This window comes from Cebus imitator, unplaced genomic scaffold (genome assembly GCF_001604975.1).
Source record: "Cebus imitator isolate Cc_AM_T3 unplaced genomic scaffold, Cebus_imitator-1.0 Scaffold396, whole genome shotgun sequence".
In the NCBI taxonomy this organism is placed as follows: domain Eukaryota; kingdom Metazoa; phylum Chordata; class Mammalia; order Primates; family Cebidae; genus Cebus; species Cebus imitator.
In genome coordinates this window covers 1,201,636-1,216,543 of record NW_016107711.1, presented here as the reverse complement: position 1 = coordinate 1,216,543, position 14,908 = coordinate 1,201,636, and the positions used below count along the sequence as shown (strand labels likewise).

Genomic DNA, 14,908 nt, shown 5'->3' with positions numbered 1-14,908 from the left:
CCGCGCGCCCCGGGGGCCCCGAGGCCGCAGCTTGCCTGCGCGCTCTGAGCCTTTGCAACTCGCGAGCAAAGTTTGGTGGAGGCAACGCCAAGCCTGAGTCCTTTCTTCCTCTGGCTCCCCAAATCCGAAGGCAGCCCGCAAGCGTCATGCCCGCGCTCCTCCGCAGCCTGTGGTGCGCGTAAAGTCCGGGAGCCTCGGCGCCGGCGAAGACCCGAGGATCCCTTTTCTGCTTTTGGAGTTGCTCCCCCCAACACCGGGCTCGTCGCTTTCTCCATCCCGACCCACCCGGGGCGCGGGGACAACACAGATCGCGGAGGAGCGTTGCCATTCAAGGTAATCGCCGCGCAAGACGCCTCGGGGAGCTTCTCCGCCAGCCGGGGAAGTAAGCGCCAAGGGAGCCCGGGACGCCGGGTGCAGCGTCCTCCGGACGGGGGGCGCGGAAGGACTGGCATTGTGGGGGACGCTCCCTGGCCTCCCTCGGTGGCTGCATAGGTGATGGGGGAGGTGGGTGCGTGCTGACGGCCCTTGTTGGGGAAGTTCTGCCTCTGCCACCTTCATCCAGATGCTGACATCTGCCCCTGGTGCAGACGCCCCCCTCCCTGTCAAACCCTGGCGGGCGCTTTCCTACTGGCTGGGCGCGTTCCTCCAACCCCAGAGCAGACGGGCGGAGGGTTCGCCTGCCTGTGGCACAGCCCCGCAGACCGGGTCCCGCGGAGCATCTCCGAGGTGCCCCATCCGCGGGTCCTGGGAGCTTCCGTAGCATCCATGCACCGCGAAGACCCCTGTCTCGGGAGGGGGCCGCTGGGGTGGGGCCAATGACATCTCGTAGGGGTGGTGATGGCCAGGGGTGGCACTGTTGGGGAGGCAACGGCCCGGGTGCCCGGTTTTCGATGCCGGGGCGCCCCTCGCCCGCAGCCGCTGTCGGCGCTGGAGGGAGCGCAGCGCGCTTGGGGCTAGGGGGCGAACTGGACCGACTTTTTCTAGTTCGCCTGCCTGCTCCGCCGCAGCGGCTGGGAGATGTCGAAAGCGCAGGCGAGTTCTAACTTGCGCGCTCATTCTTTCGGCGACGGGGCCGCGCTAGGGAAATCAGCCGAGGGCCCTGCGTGGCGCTGGCTCCGACCCTCGCGGCCCGCGGACCTGGCGCAGGAGGCCAGCCCGGGGGCCCCTAGCCTCGGTCGCTCCCGTGGCAGACCGCTCCCTTGCAAACCGTTCTCCAGACCTTTCCTTTCTCCCAATTCAATCAAACCTACCCTTAAAGGCAAACCTGCTTTCAAACTCAGGGCACCCATTATGTGTTTGGTGTGAAACGCTATCAACATTTAAAATTCCATTGTCCCCGGGTCCCAAATCCCTGTAAATCTTCCACCGGCCTCGACTCATTTTCATCTGAAAAGCCTGTTTAGTTTGAAAAGAAAAGCAATCAGGCGCCCCTCTCCCTCTCCCTGGAATGTCAATTAAAATGCAGATTTCTCTGAGCTCTTTAGCGCCCCGAGAAGGGGGAGAAAAACGATATTTCGGGCAAACAAATGAAAGAAGTGCTGTCCCGAAAGGGGGGTGGTGGGGAGCACCCCCAAGCTGTCTGCGAGTTCTGATTGGACGCAAGCATGAAACTGGGAGGGCATTTGGGGTCCTGGCCCAGTTTGTGTTTTTTGAGATTTCAATTTGTTGAGGAATTTCTCCCCTAGACGTGACCCCTTGACAGCTCCCTCTCCTATTCAGCTGGGGAGAGATAGGGAGGCCTTAAGCGAAGAGATGGGTCTGCGCTTTGGAGGAGCCGGGCACTGTTGACTTTCCTGATGTGAAATCTACCCAGGAACCAAACAGCAGTGTTCCCTGTGGCCGAGCCAGCAGTGGACCTATCACCTCTTACGCGGAAGCCCAAAGCGAAGGGCTCTGTACTGGCCTGCCTCCTTAGAGGGTCGGGATTTTGGGAATACGGTAAATTGAAGAGCCCAGCACAGGCCTGGCATGGGGACCACTCCGCAGCCAATCCCTTCCTGCTTGTCACTCTGCCCGTCTTTGGGGGCAGGCTTGTGCCGAGGTGAAAATGGACGGGGTGGAGGGAGGGTGGGGGGCGGGCGGCCGAGAAGAGCCATCCATCAGAGGGAGGGTGACAACGCCTCCCGCGTGCAGGCTGAGAAGAGAGTTCCCTTTCAAGGGGAAAAATAAACACGCTGGGGCTTTCACTGGGGCTCAGACTCCAGGAAGGATTATGGTATTGAAGGCAGGAAGCCGGGATTGTGGCCGCCAGCGGCATGCTGGGCCTGTGTTCCCAACACCGAGCCTGGGGACCTAATTATCCTGCCTAGGAGGTCGCACCATACTTTTGTCCACTCGGTGAGGAATTGTGCAGACCTGTCGCCTTAGGTCTCCGCCTTCCAGAGGTTTGGGGAGGGGGCTGCTGTGGAGCTTGGACCTGGAAATGGCTGAAATGCAAATTTTTAGTGTGAGCTAGCGGGATGATGGAATGGCTTGAGATTCAGTGGAGGGCCCTGTCCACCTTTCTCTGCCTGAAACTAACAAGGCTCCTCTGGCAGGGACAGGTGGGTGAGGAGGCTGGGGAAGGAGCCTGGGGCGAAACCTCTGCGAGGACTCAGGATTGTTCTGAAGTCCTGTTAGAGGTAGAGAATTCCCCTGCATTCTGGAAATGCTTAGTAAATCAATGAGAATGTTTGTGTACTTTCCTCCCACATGTATGTAGAAATAGATCTGAAATTATCTTTTGAGGCTCTTGACTTTAAGAGGAAAGAAAAGGAGGAAAAATCCTTTGAGCAATCTGAAAGCACACGCACACACCGTGTGCACACACACACACTGTAGACACACAAGCTGCACACATACTTTTCTTGCTTTTTCTGTGAATCACACCGCTTCACCTGTGCTATCTTAGAAGCAGAGGTTTTCTTTATTCCTCCTTTGGAAATGGTGTGGCATATTCTTTTCCTCATCCATTTTTATCCTCAGTCAAAGCTAAAAGGAGCAGTTTTTATGATGAGATTTGGGGAGGCTTCAGCAGTGTTGAAATCCTATGTCATAACTTGAAATCGAGTGGGTACATAAAAAATGTGGAGTTTAGAGATTTTTGTATTAAAGGCCTCTCTCTAATCCCGTCTTATAAATGTGGTTCATTCCTGCGGTTCACAGATTCTGAAGCCTGAGTTTGATGTATCTCTTCTTGTGATTGTTTTAATTGTTTTCTAAAGTTTGTGCAGTTTGACGCTATACTTAGTCATAGAGGGTACTGAGTGAAATTAAAGTTATTTGGAATATATGAAGCTTGGAAAATTCTCTTTCCCTTGGATCAAATGGGTGAACAGAATAGAATAGTAATTTGAGTGTCCTCTTCTAAATTATACTCTGAAAATTTAGCCAATAGGTTAGCATATTGAAAGTTATTGGTCCAATCACATGCCATGACTATAATTTACATCATCATTGTTAATAAATTCCTGCATTATTCATCAGAATTTGCATCTGCTCAGTTTCCTAATCCTTCTACAGAGGTCGAAGACATTTAGCAGGCTGGGATTGCCATTTAGTCACAGGGGAAGGGAATTCAGGCTTCGAAGTCCCTTTTGGATCAGCTGTGTTGAATGCACCGCAGTTGTGTTCACTCTTTGTAAGTGGCTGCTTGGCGGAAGACTGAAATACACTTCTCCATTCGAAAATGAACCCTGACAAGTGTAAACTGGTGGGAATTTTCTGTAGCCTTCCTGGGATTCTTTTGATTTTGCTGATCTCCTTTCTTCCTGAGAGCTCCAGTGAGGGTGGGACAGACCGCTCAGCTGAGCTCTGGCCCATCAGAAATACGGAGCTGTGAGCAGATGCCTCCAACAGTTTAGCTTTCTAAAGCCCAGCTGGTCTAAGAGAAGGGAACGAAGTTGGTTATGCCAACCCAAGCATTTTTAACTTGCTTTTGTGGTTGCCCTTGAAACTGAGGTCACATTGCTTCCCTCGTTGAGGCCAGTGGAGGCGATACTGGATAGTAGAAGAGCCCACACATTGCCTCACTGAAGTGGCTGCACGTATCTGAGTCCTGCAGCTACTGTTTTATCTCTGTTTCTTAAAAGTAAGCTTTCAAAAAGATTAGCCTAACACATTTCTGTGGACCGGTCTGGTGGAATCACCTGGGATTCTGAGGTGAGGATGGAAGGCTTTTGCAGATAATGAAAAAGAACTGTGTTTGCATGCATTCGAGAGGCTGAAAAATGGTTTTATCCCACTTGGGCTGGAGTGATTTAGCATTGGGGAAGATTCCCTGACTCGCCAATCTCTTTCCTTTAGTGACTGCAGCAGCGGCAGCGGCGGAGGCAGCAGCGGCAGCGCCTGGGTCCCTGAGCCCACCGCAGGCTGAAGGCATTGCTCGCGGTCCATGCTCGTAGAGGAAGTGAGCAGATGGGATTAATGTCCACATGGAGATATGGAAGAGGACCAGGGATTGGTACCGTACCCATGGTCAGCTGGGGTCGCTTCTTCTGCCTGGTCGTGGTCACCATGGCAACCTTGTCCCTGGCCCGGCCCTCATTCAGTTTAGTTGAGGATACCACGTTAGAGCCAGAAGGTAAGTCACTGAATTTCACTTCTCAAGTTTGTTTTGGGATTTGTCTGGGGGCAGATCCTTAAGGCCTGTTTTACAATCAGCTACCCTTGCATTGTAAATGAAGCTTCTAAGAGTAACTGATCATGGTCTCTTTATGGTGAGGGAAGGTCCTTTGCAGCAACACTGCAGGCAGAAGGGTGTAGTTGGTGGTTTCTTGCTGTGTGTGTTTCTCTGTGCTGGGTGAGGGAGGCAGCTGGGAGCTAGCTCACCTTTATCCAGTGCCCAAGAGAGCTGGGAAAGGGACGAACCTTGGGAGGATGACTGTCTTCTCTAGGCTTCCCCAGCAGCCCTCCCGCTGCTCACAAATGTAAAGAATTGCTATTTTCTGACAAAAGGAACCACTAAGAGAAATTGCCAACATCTGAAATGCTGACGTCTTAGTTTCATTAAGGGGAAAAGAAGGTTCTGAAGTTTAGTACGGAGAGAGAGGTTTGACATCTTAGAATTGTTTTTAGCCTTTGTAATTCATGATACTTAAGCAATGCATCATCAACAGAGTGGCAGATTCTATTTTGGGTAAACTCGAAAGGGAATCTGCCAGGGGATCTCCTACATCTCTGAGAACTTCCAAGTGTCACAGGGCATGCAGTCATGTCACAGCTTTGGAAATCTCATTTTCAAGGTGTAAGTCCAGTTGTGAGGACTACACGAAGCTGAATTATTCAGCTCAGATTTGGAAGCTTTCTCCTAGCCCTTTGGAGACAACGTTAGCCAAGCCTCTACTTGGTGCTGCATTGAAATCTGTCATCAGTAGGGAATATTGGTAGCTGAGTTATTTTTTGAGTGGTAATCCGAGAATAAAACGGCAGATCTCAGCACTCATCGCCACTTAATGAACCTGTTTGCGGAGAGCCCACCTGGTGCCTGCCTGGCTTTAGGAACCCACAGCAGTCCGAGTGGTGCCTGGGGTCAGCTGAGCCACTCTGGGAGCACGTCCCGTGCATGGGGTGAATGAACAGCATGCTTCCCCAGTGGGGTAGTGGGGGAGAGGACAGAGAGCCCAGCCTTCTTAGCCAGATCAGGACAATTTAGGAAGGAGGGTTGTGTCCATCTGAGATGAGTGTTCTGAGAAACATGGGCTCCCCAGGAAGACCCCGGGCACGTGTCATTAAAGGATGAGGACCAAAGTACTTGTCACCTGAAGCAATCCTGTGGGACTGGGGAACTTTTGGTTACACAGAAGAATGGCAGCTCTTGTAATTAACAGGTGCGGTCACTGGGAAGGAAAGCTGGTAGGAGTTTGCGTCTGAGGCTTGTGTAGCTACAGCTACAGGCCGATTATGGAACTGCCTCTTGGTGGCTTGTGCTGGGACATCAGGATGAATGTAATTTGTAATGGTGGTGCATTTTTACAGGGCTTTCATGTAAGAGGGAAAAAGTTCCGGGTTTCTGAAAGTCATGCCTGTACTTCTTTAATTTTACTAATAATTAAAATGGATGTTTCCCTAATTGCTGGTTTTCCCTTGAGTGTGTGGCTCAGCATAAACCGAGGAAGCTGAGCTGGGATTTCCTACAGCGTGGCCTTTAGGAGCAGCCCAGGTTAGGGAAAAACTGTCATTTTTCATTTGGTTTTTCTGGGCAGCGTTATTGTGAGTTTATTTTAACATAAAGTGTAAAATGGTCCCGGAGGATTTGTTGTACTGTATTTAATTCTTGAAGGAAGTTTAAAAGTGTGTGTACATGCGGGGAGGGACAGGTGAGGCAGAGGGAAGAAATAGTGGAGAGGGACGAAACTCCCCAAATGAGTCTTTGTGTAAGAATTTAAGTCCAACAATGTGTGTATTGTTGGAAGCAGGCCTGCTCAACCTGGGATCTGTGGATGCATTTACGGGTCAGGAAGGAGGTCCGTGAAGTTCTTGACATTTTAGGGAATATTTTGTTAATGGCCTTTTTTGCATTTTTCTGGGCTCATAGCTTCCATGAGCTCTGAGTTCATTTGCTTCCAGTATTAAGAGATGGAAAATAAAAGATGTCTTAGAGGAAGGTGCAAAACCTGACAAAGAGGAGGCTTTGGAAAAGCATGCAAGGCCGGGGCCTCAGTTTCCCTTTCTGTCACCTGAGGGTTTGAGAAGATGGTCTTTAGAGTCTCTTCATTAATAGTCATTTACGAAACGGAGATTTGCTCTTGTTACCCAGGCTGGAGTGCAATGGCACCACCTTGGCTCACCGCAACCTCCGCCTAATCAAGTGATTCTCCTGCCTCAGCCTCCTGAGTAGCTGGGATTACAGGCATGCACCACCACACCTGGCTAAGTTTGTAATTTTATAATAGAGATGGGGTTTCTCCTTGTTGATCAGGCTGGTCTCCAACTCCTGACCTCAGGTGACCTGCCCTCCTCGGCCTCCCAAAATGCTGGGATTACAGGTGTGAACCACTGTGCCCGGCCTAGTCATTGAATATTAATGTCCTCACAAGTCTGACTATTCCCCCAAAAGGTCGTTAGGAGATTTCCATTTGACCTGGACATAAAGAGCAATTAGCACAGGGGTTGGCATCCAGTAAGCACTGGGTGCATGGCCTTGTCACCATTGTCGCCAGTGAGCTGGGAACATGGGCCTTCCCAGTTCTGTGGGCTAGCCAGGAGCCACAGTGTCAAAAACCATCTAGGCTTTTGGAGAAAGTTGAGAAGAAAGTTGTTTTTGGATGGAGGAGGCCCGTGGTGTTTCCAGGAAGCTGTGTTTGCTTTCTCTAGGGGCCGCACTGCCCCTTATCTGTTAGTCTAATACCCGCCACTGATTGAGCCCTAAGACCCGTTCTTCTGTTGCAGGAGTCCTGCTATGGTGTCAAAGGTGATTAGGAAGGTCATTGAATTATAGATGAGAAAGGAGTTTTTAACAACTGAAAATCGGCTCAAGTTTAGGCTCTGTGCTGTTGAATTGGAGAGAGAGAGAGACAGAGAGAGAGAGAGAGAGAGAGAGAGAGAGTGTCTGTGTGTGTGTGTCTGTGCCCCTGCCCACCAGTTCTCCATGGTTAGAACAACTATAGCTTTAGTTAACAATAAGTTCTACCTTGACCTTCTGTCCACCAAGGTCTTATCTTGTAAGACTTTTTGGTTTGCTAATTTATTTGGAAGCTCGGTTTAGATAATGTCTATTGGAGAGGAGAAAAATGTGACTGAGAAGTTCCAGGAAGAAGCCTGGGCCCTAACGCCGGAGGATCCTTTATTTTTGTCCCCTCAGGGAAAGGTGGTGTTCAGTCATTTTGGCTTTGTACCATATCATGTCATGTCATGTCATATTGTATCATATATCATGTCATATCATATATCATTTGTCTTCTGGACACTTTCTGAGATAGTAGCAGTGGGGTTGGGTCCACTCAATTGACCTAAGAAAATTATCTCTAGAAGATTTTGGTTTTTAATATTTCAAATTAAGTATGATTTTTCCAGCTGGTCATTCGTGCTATTTCCTGTTGATCATTCATTGTTAATAGGGGACCGGCAGAGGAGTGAAAACATGGTTATTGACTTGAAGTGGGGCAGTCCTCAATGCCAAATCCTGTTCTGTTGATTAACATTATAAATATTTAAGTATAGTCAAGCTTGATTACCCCAGAGGAGGCAACTCTTACTTTCAAGTTCTTCTTGACGTTGTCACCTTCTCTGGTTAATTAAGGCATTGTTGACATTAACTGGCATCTTTGTTTACACCAACCCAGTAGGAGCTAAAATGAAAGGGCTTTTCCAGCCCTAAACCCTTTCCCACCCTCCACAGAGCTTGACTCTGAAAAGTAACAACCTGAAAAAAATGTAGTTTATGTAGCAATTTTTTGGCAATCTTCTGAGGGCTGATGCTCTTCTGGACCAGTGTGAGTTGGTCCAAAGTTCAGTAGCAGAGACATTGAGGTCAGGACCTGCACGGAGACCTCCCCAAGTCAGGTTTTTCCTGTAGGGTTTAAGTCCTTTGTTAGAAGTATTGTAAATGCCATAATATTAGCCATAGACATTTAATAGCAAGTTAAAAGAAAGGAAGAAAGAATATATCCGCATACCAAAAGTGAAAGATTTAAAATAATCTTCTGTTTCGTATTATCTGCATCTTTGTTTCTCAATATGAGTGTTAATATTTAAGAGTTGACTGTAACTTGATAGTTAACTTTGGAACAAGGACTTATTCTTGGTCAATTAAACTAAATGCAGGCTTATGCAGTTAAGTACACAATGAAGTACGCATTCTTTATTAGTATTTAAAGTGTTTCACAATTCATAGGCAAAGAGCTGTGTTTAATATTACTTACTGAGCAGAAATCTGGCAAGCCCAGAGAACTGGTACTTGTATCATTTCTACACTGGATCTCTCCGATTGGAATTTGGGGTATATGTGTGTGTTTCTGTTTTGTCTGTTTATTTTAACCAGTTAAAAGACAGAGAACTTACTATGCCTATAGCCCTGCATTAGGCCATAAATAAAGACTTTATTCCTTTCAAGTCTTTCTGACCCAGTTGAGGGTGAGAATTCAGATAACCATAGCAATCTAATATGAGATGTTTCTAATATCAGGCTTAATGAATAATTACATGGCTGTGAAATAGTGTTTAAACTGGAGGTGTTTTGTTTAATGTTCGTAGGCTCAATAAAATGCACCCTACTAGTCTTCCAGTTTGCAGACTGTTGTTTAGGTGTGTGTTTAGCTGGGGCAATTGTTAAAAACCCCCTCCAATCTAGCTTACTCTTACATTTCCATTGAGGCTAATTTTGAAGAAAAACATGGGAAATTGATTTTTGGGTGCCTGCCTGTTAAGCTAGGTAGGAAATACAGCTGGTGTGCTGCTCTCCACTGTACTGGTTTGATTCTTAGCAGGAGGACGTCTCTGTAGGCAGTTCAGAAATTGTGTTTTGGAAGTTTTTTAGGCTATTCCACAGATAATTCTGATCCAGTAGGTTTTATGCAACTGTGCAAAATGCCTGTGGTCTTTAGGTTTAATTTTTTTTTTTTTCCTTGAGAGATGACTTTAGCCTTTGGTTTGTTTTTGTTTTTTTTGAGACAGAGTCTTGATCTGCCACCCGAGCTGGAGTGCCATGGTACAGTTGTACCCTTACTGTACCCTTGAACTTGGCTCACTGTACCCTTGAAATCCTGGGCCCACGGGGTCCTCCAGCCTCCTGAGTATCTGGGACACAGGCTCATGCCACCATGTCTGGCTAATTTTTTAAAAGTTTTTTCTAGATATGGGGTCTCGCCATGTTGCTCAGGCTGTTCCCCAACTCCTGGCCTCAAGTGAGCCTCCAGCCTTGATCTCCCAAGATGCTGGGATTACAAGTGTGAGCCACCACGCCTCGTCTAGCTTTAAGTTTTGCATGTTTTCATCTTTTTGCTGTATCCCATATGAGATTTAGAGATGGCTCTACTTTTTTTAGCTTTCCTAGCATTGGAATGCTTGGTGTTGCCAAACATACCTCACCTTTACCACACCGTCTTCCTAACTTGCCTGCTTAGTGTAGTTTGGCCAAGAACTTGAGGCCAAGTTTTTTTTTTTTTTTTTTAATTTAACTTTTATTTTAGGTTTAGGGGTACATGTGAAGGTTTGTTATATAGGTAAAGTCCTGTCATGGGGTTTGTGGTGTAGATCATTTCATCACTCAGGTATTAAGCCTAGTACTCGATAGCTATTTTTTCTGCTCCTCTCTCTCCTCCCACCCTCTACCCTCGAGGAGACCTCAGTGTCTTTTGTTCTTTTCTTTGTGTTCATAAGTTTTTATCATTTAGCTCCCACTTATGAGAATATGTAGTATTTGGTTTTCTGTTCCTGTGTTAGTTTGCTAAGGATAATGGCCGCCAGTTATCCATGTTCCTGCAAAAGATGATCTTGCTCTTTTTTATGGCTGCATAGTATTCTATGGTATATAGGTACTACCTTTTCTTTGTCCAGTCTGTTATTGATGAGCATTTAGGTCAATTATATGTCTTTGCTATTGTGAATAGTGCTGCAATGAATATTTGTGTGTATGTGTCTTTAAGGTAGAATGATTTATATTTTTTTCAGGATATACCCTGTAATGGGATTGTTGGATTGAATGGTAGTTCTGCTTTTACCTCTTTGAATAATCACCACACTGCTTTCCACAGTTATTGAGCTAATTTATATTCCTATTAACAGTATATAAGTGTTTCCTTTTCTCCGCCACGTCGCCAGCATCTATTATTTTTTGACATTTTGTTAATAGCCATTCTGACTTGTGTGAAATGATGTCTCATTGTGGTTTTGATTTGCATTCCTCTAGTGATGTTGAGTTTGTTTTCATATGCTTGTTGGACACATGTATGTCTTATTTTGAAAATTGTCTGTTCATGTCCTTTGCCCACTTCTTATGTGGTTGTTTTTCTCTTGTAAATTTGTTTAAGTTTCTTATAGATGCTGGACATTAGATCTTTGCCAGATGCATAGTTCGCAAATATTTTTTCCATTATGTAGGTTGTCTGTTTACTCTGTTGATAGTTTCTTTTGAGTGCAGAAGCTCTTAAGTTTAATTAGATCCCATTTGTCAATTTTTGCTTTTGTTGCAATTGCTTTTGATGTCTTTGTCATGAATTCTTTGCCCATTCCTATGTCCGGGATTGTATATTGCCTAGGTTGTCTTCCAGGGTTTTATAGTTTTGGGTTTTACATTTAAGTCTTTCTTCTATCTTGAGTTGATTTTTTGTATATGGTATAAGGAAGGGGGTCAGTTTCAATCTTCTGCATATGGCTAGCCAGTTATCCCAGCACATTTGCTTAGTAGGAAGTCTTTTCCCCATTGCTTGTTTTCGTCAGTTTTGTCGAAGATCAGATGGTCACAAGTGTGCGGCCTTATTTCTGGGCTCTCTATTCTGTTCCATTGGTCTACATGCCTGTTTTTGTACCAGTACCATGCTGTTTTGGTTACTGTAGCCCCACAGTATAGTTTGAAGTCAGGTAATGTAATGTGATTCCTCCAGCTTTGTTATCTTTGCTTAGGATTGCCTTGGCCATGTCCTTCTGTAATGAACAAAAGTCACACTTTTTACAATTTTCTCTTTCCTCGCCATGATTTATATGTGGTGGCTGACTTCTATTTATATAACTTCAAACTCTTACCGTTTACATATTCATACAAATGTGTATTTAATCATTGGTGCAAGCCTTAGTCATCCTTGAAGGGTGTGTGTCAAGTAAAATAGGCATGCTTTAGATTTTCAGTAATTTCAGTTTTGGGAAATTTGTACCATGGCAGAGCTTTCAGATGCTGAATATGTCATTTTCTCTGCTTTGGAATACCGGAAGTAATTCTGTGCCGTGGTGGAACTTTGGCCACTTAAAAATTTGATTCTTTTTGACAGTACTGAGAGGGCTAAGCTGTGGTATATTCTTTTCTTTAACCCCTTGTCTAACTAAAGAATGGTAAATTCCAATTCATTTCAGAATGGTATGCACACATATTGAATTTCAGGTTATACTGAATGTGTTTTATGAGAAGGCTAAAAATAGCTTATAAGGAAAATGCTGATAGATTCAGGAATGAGAACAAGGGACATATTTATTTGTATGATTTATGTAGCACGTTTCTTGGAGACAACTCAGTTCTGAGCTCTAACATTAATAAACTCGTCATGATTATTTTTGAACCTTTGAGCTCCTATATTACTATATGTGATCCATTTTTATTACTTTATTTTAGTTTTTAATTTTAATTTTAATTTTTTGAGACAGCAGGGTTTCGCTCTTGTTGCCCAGGCAGGAGTGCAGTGGCGTGATCTTGGCTCACTGCAACCCCTGCCTCCAGGGTTCAAGCGATTCTCCTCCCTCAGCTTCCCAAGTAGCTGGGATCACAGGTGCCCACCACCATGCCCAGCTAATTTTTTGTAGTTTTAGTAGAGATGGGGTTTCACCATTTGGTCTGACTGGCCTTGAACTCCTAACCTCAGGTGATCTGCCCGCCTCTGCCTCCCAAAGTGCTGGGATTACAGGCGTGAGCCACCACCTGGCCTATGTGACCCATTTTTACACCTGACAGCTTACTGTTAAGTTGTCCATAGTGACCCGTGGTAATATTTTAAAAGTATCTAGACATTGAAAAGGCCAACTGTATATATCTATGGTGTATGTATGTGCTTGGGGGGATGTGCTATAAATTGAATGTCAAGATCATTGCAATGGTTAAGTTTAGAGTTTAAACTCTTTGAACACCCTAAAAGTTCCGATTGTCAGTTGATAGTGGGATTGCCCCCAAAGATGTATGGCTGCCTTAAGGAGCCTTCTTGTCCTGCTAAGCCTCCTGGATTGCCACTAATACGTATTGCATTTCTACCTGGCTGCAGCAGACACACAATTTAATATATATCGTGGAAATGTTTCAAATTTAAAACCACTCAAAGTTTTAAAAGAATAAGAATCCCCTATGCATTTAATCTAAATTCTGTATCTGCCATTCTTAAAAATGGAATGGAATAAAATCATTTTGAATGGTGCATGGTATGCTTTCTGGAGACATAAACTAGCAGAGGGAAAGTGACCTTGGGAGGTAGATTTGATTCTCTCATTATCTACTGATGCTGTGACTTCAGAAAAGTTAGATAGCCTCTCTGAGGTTCAAAGATAGCCTCTATCTTGAAGGGTGAATGTCCAGATTAAATGCAAATGAAATTTAAATCCCCTATTGAAGTTCCTGGCCCAGAGTAGGTGTTCATTAAATGCTAATTTCTTCCCTGCCCTACTTCCTGTCAAAGTAAATCTAAACCCAATATTTCCTGGACCAATAAGATGTTTACTCTATAGTATATAATGATAATTGTATGATGAGAGGCATTTACGTTAATTAAAATGTAAGACTAGCTCTAGGCCCTGGATTAGTCCAACCCTTTTTATTATTCCGGGCTTTTGCAAGTCCCATGGATGGGATCAGCCTGCTGCTTGCAGTCCAAATGGTTCCAGGTTGACATTGTTTCCCCCCTCTGTTGAAAAAAGGCAGTTGCAGCTCTGTAATAATAATAGCAGACACATACTTCATGAGGAACAATGTATTTTGGCAAAAGAGTTTTCTGTTTGAGGCTTCAAAATACAAAATACCCTGTCACATTGCCATTAGGCCCCGTAAAGAACAGTGGAGAGAGGTTATGGGATCATTTGGGGTGGGGTGGGGGGGTGTGGTATGTTCTGCTTTTGGCCAGGCTGGAGAGGGGAGCTCCGTAACATGTTGTGGTCATCTTTGCCTGTAGTTACCTCCCCTGAACACTCCTAGCTGAGATTTCCATCTGTGTGGAAGGGACCTCGAGGAGATTGTGATGGGACCTACAGTACTGAAGTGGGCAGGAGCTGAAATATAGTATTTATTTAAAAATTAAAAAAAAAGTAAACCCCAGTACCAGTGAATATGGAGGTGAATCAAGGCTGGTTTAGCCAGCTGAGCTTTGTTCTCGGCCACTTGTACAGTGATTGTAGAACACTCAGGGGTCCCAGGCTTTTCAAAGTGGGATTTGAGTTTTAGAGGAAAGTTGTGGAATTCCTTTTTTTTTCTGGGATGGAGTCTTCCTCTGTTGCCCAGGCTGGAGTGCAGTGGTGCGATCTCAGCTCACTGCAACCTTTGTCTCCCAGGTTCAAGCAATTCTTCTGCCTCAGCCTCTGGAGTTGCTGGGATTACAGACGTGTACCACCACACCTGGCTAACTTTTGTATTTTTAGTAGAGGTGGAGTTTCAGCATGTTGGCCAGGCTGGTCTCGAACTCCTGACCTCAGGTGATCCACCCAACTTAGCCTCTTGAAGTCCTGGGATTATAGGTATGAGCCACCATGCCCGGCCATAGAATTCTTGACTAGAAGGAGACACTGCAAATTTCCCCCTTAAATTTGCAGCTCACAGTGCAATGACAACTTTCAGAGCTTGGCGGAGGCAAGATGGTATAAACACGATTTTTAGATTGCAGGATAATTGCTGTGGTTTCTTTGAGTTTTTTTCATCCATTTGTTCCCCAAATAATTTTTGAGACCTACTATGCCCCAGCTTCTGTGGGGACTGAATAGCAAGCAATAAACAGTTCAGTGAGGGAGACAGGCTTTTGTCAAATAATTGCCAAAATGAAGTACTAGGGCTGGGCATGGTGGCTCCCGCCTGTAATCCCAGCACTTTGGGAGGCCGAGAAGGTTGGATCACCTGAGGTCAGGAGTTTGAGACCAGCCTGACCAACATGGTGAAACCCCGTCTCTACTAAAAATACAAAAATTAGCTGGGTGTGGTGGTGTGTGCCTGTAATTCCAGCTACTCGGGAGGCTGAGACAGGAGAATCGCTTGAACCTGGGAGGCAGAGGTTACAGTGAGCCAAGATCGGGCCTTTGCACTCCAGCCTGGGCAACA

At 45.7% G+C, this 14,908-nt stretch overlaps 1 protein-coding gene across 1 annotated transcript in view; it reads left to right on the top strand.

Moving 5' to 3' along the window:
* Positions 1–243: 243 nt before the first annotated feature.
* The window catches only part of FGFR2 (fibroblast growth factor receptor 2), a 116,499-nt gene continuing 101,834 nt past the window's right edge, over positions 244–14,908 (top strand). The window contains exons 1-2 of the mRNA XM_017508566.2: positions 244–333; positions 4,285–4,561. Coding sequence (XP_017364055.1) covers positions 4,396–4,561 — 166 coding nt within the window. The 5' untranslated portion in view covers positions 244–333; positions 4,285–4,395. The remainder of the gene's footprint in view (positions 334–4,284; positions 4,562–14,908) is intronic.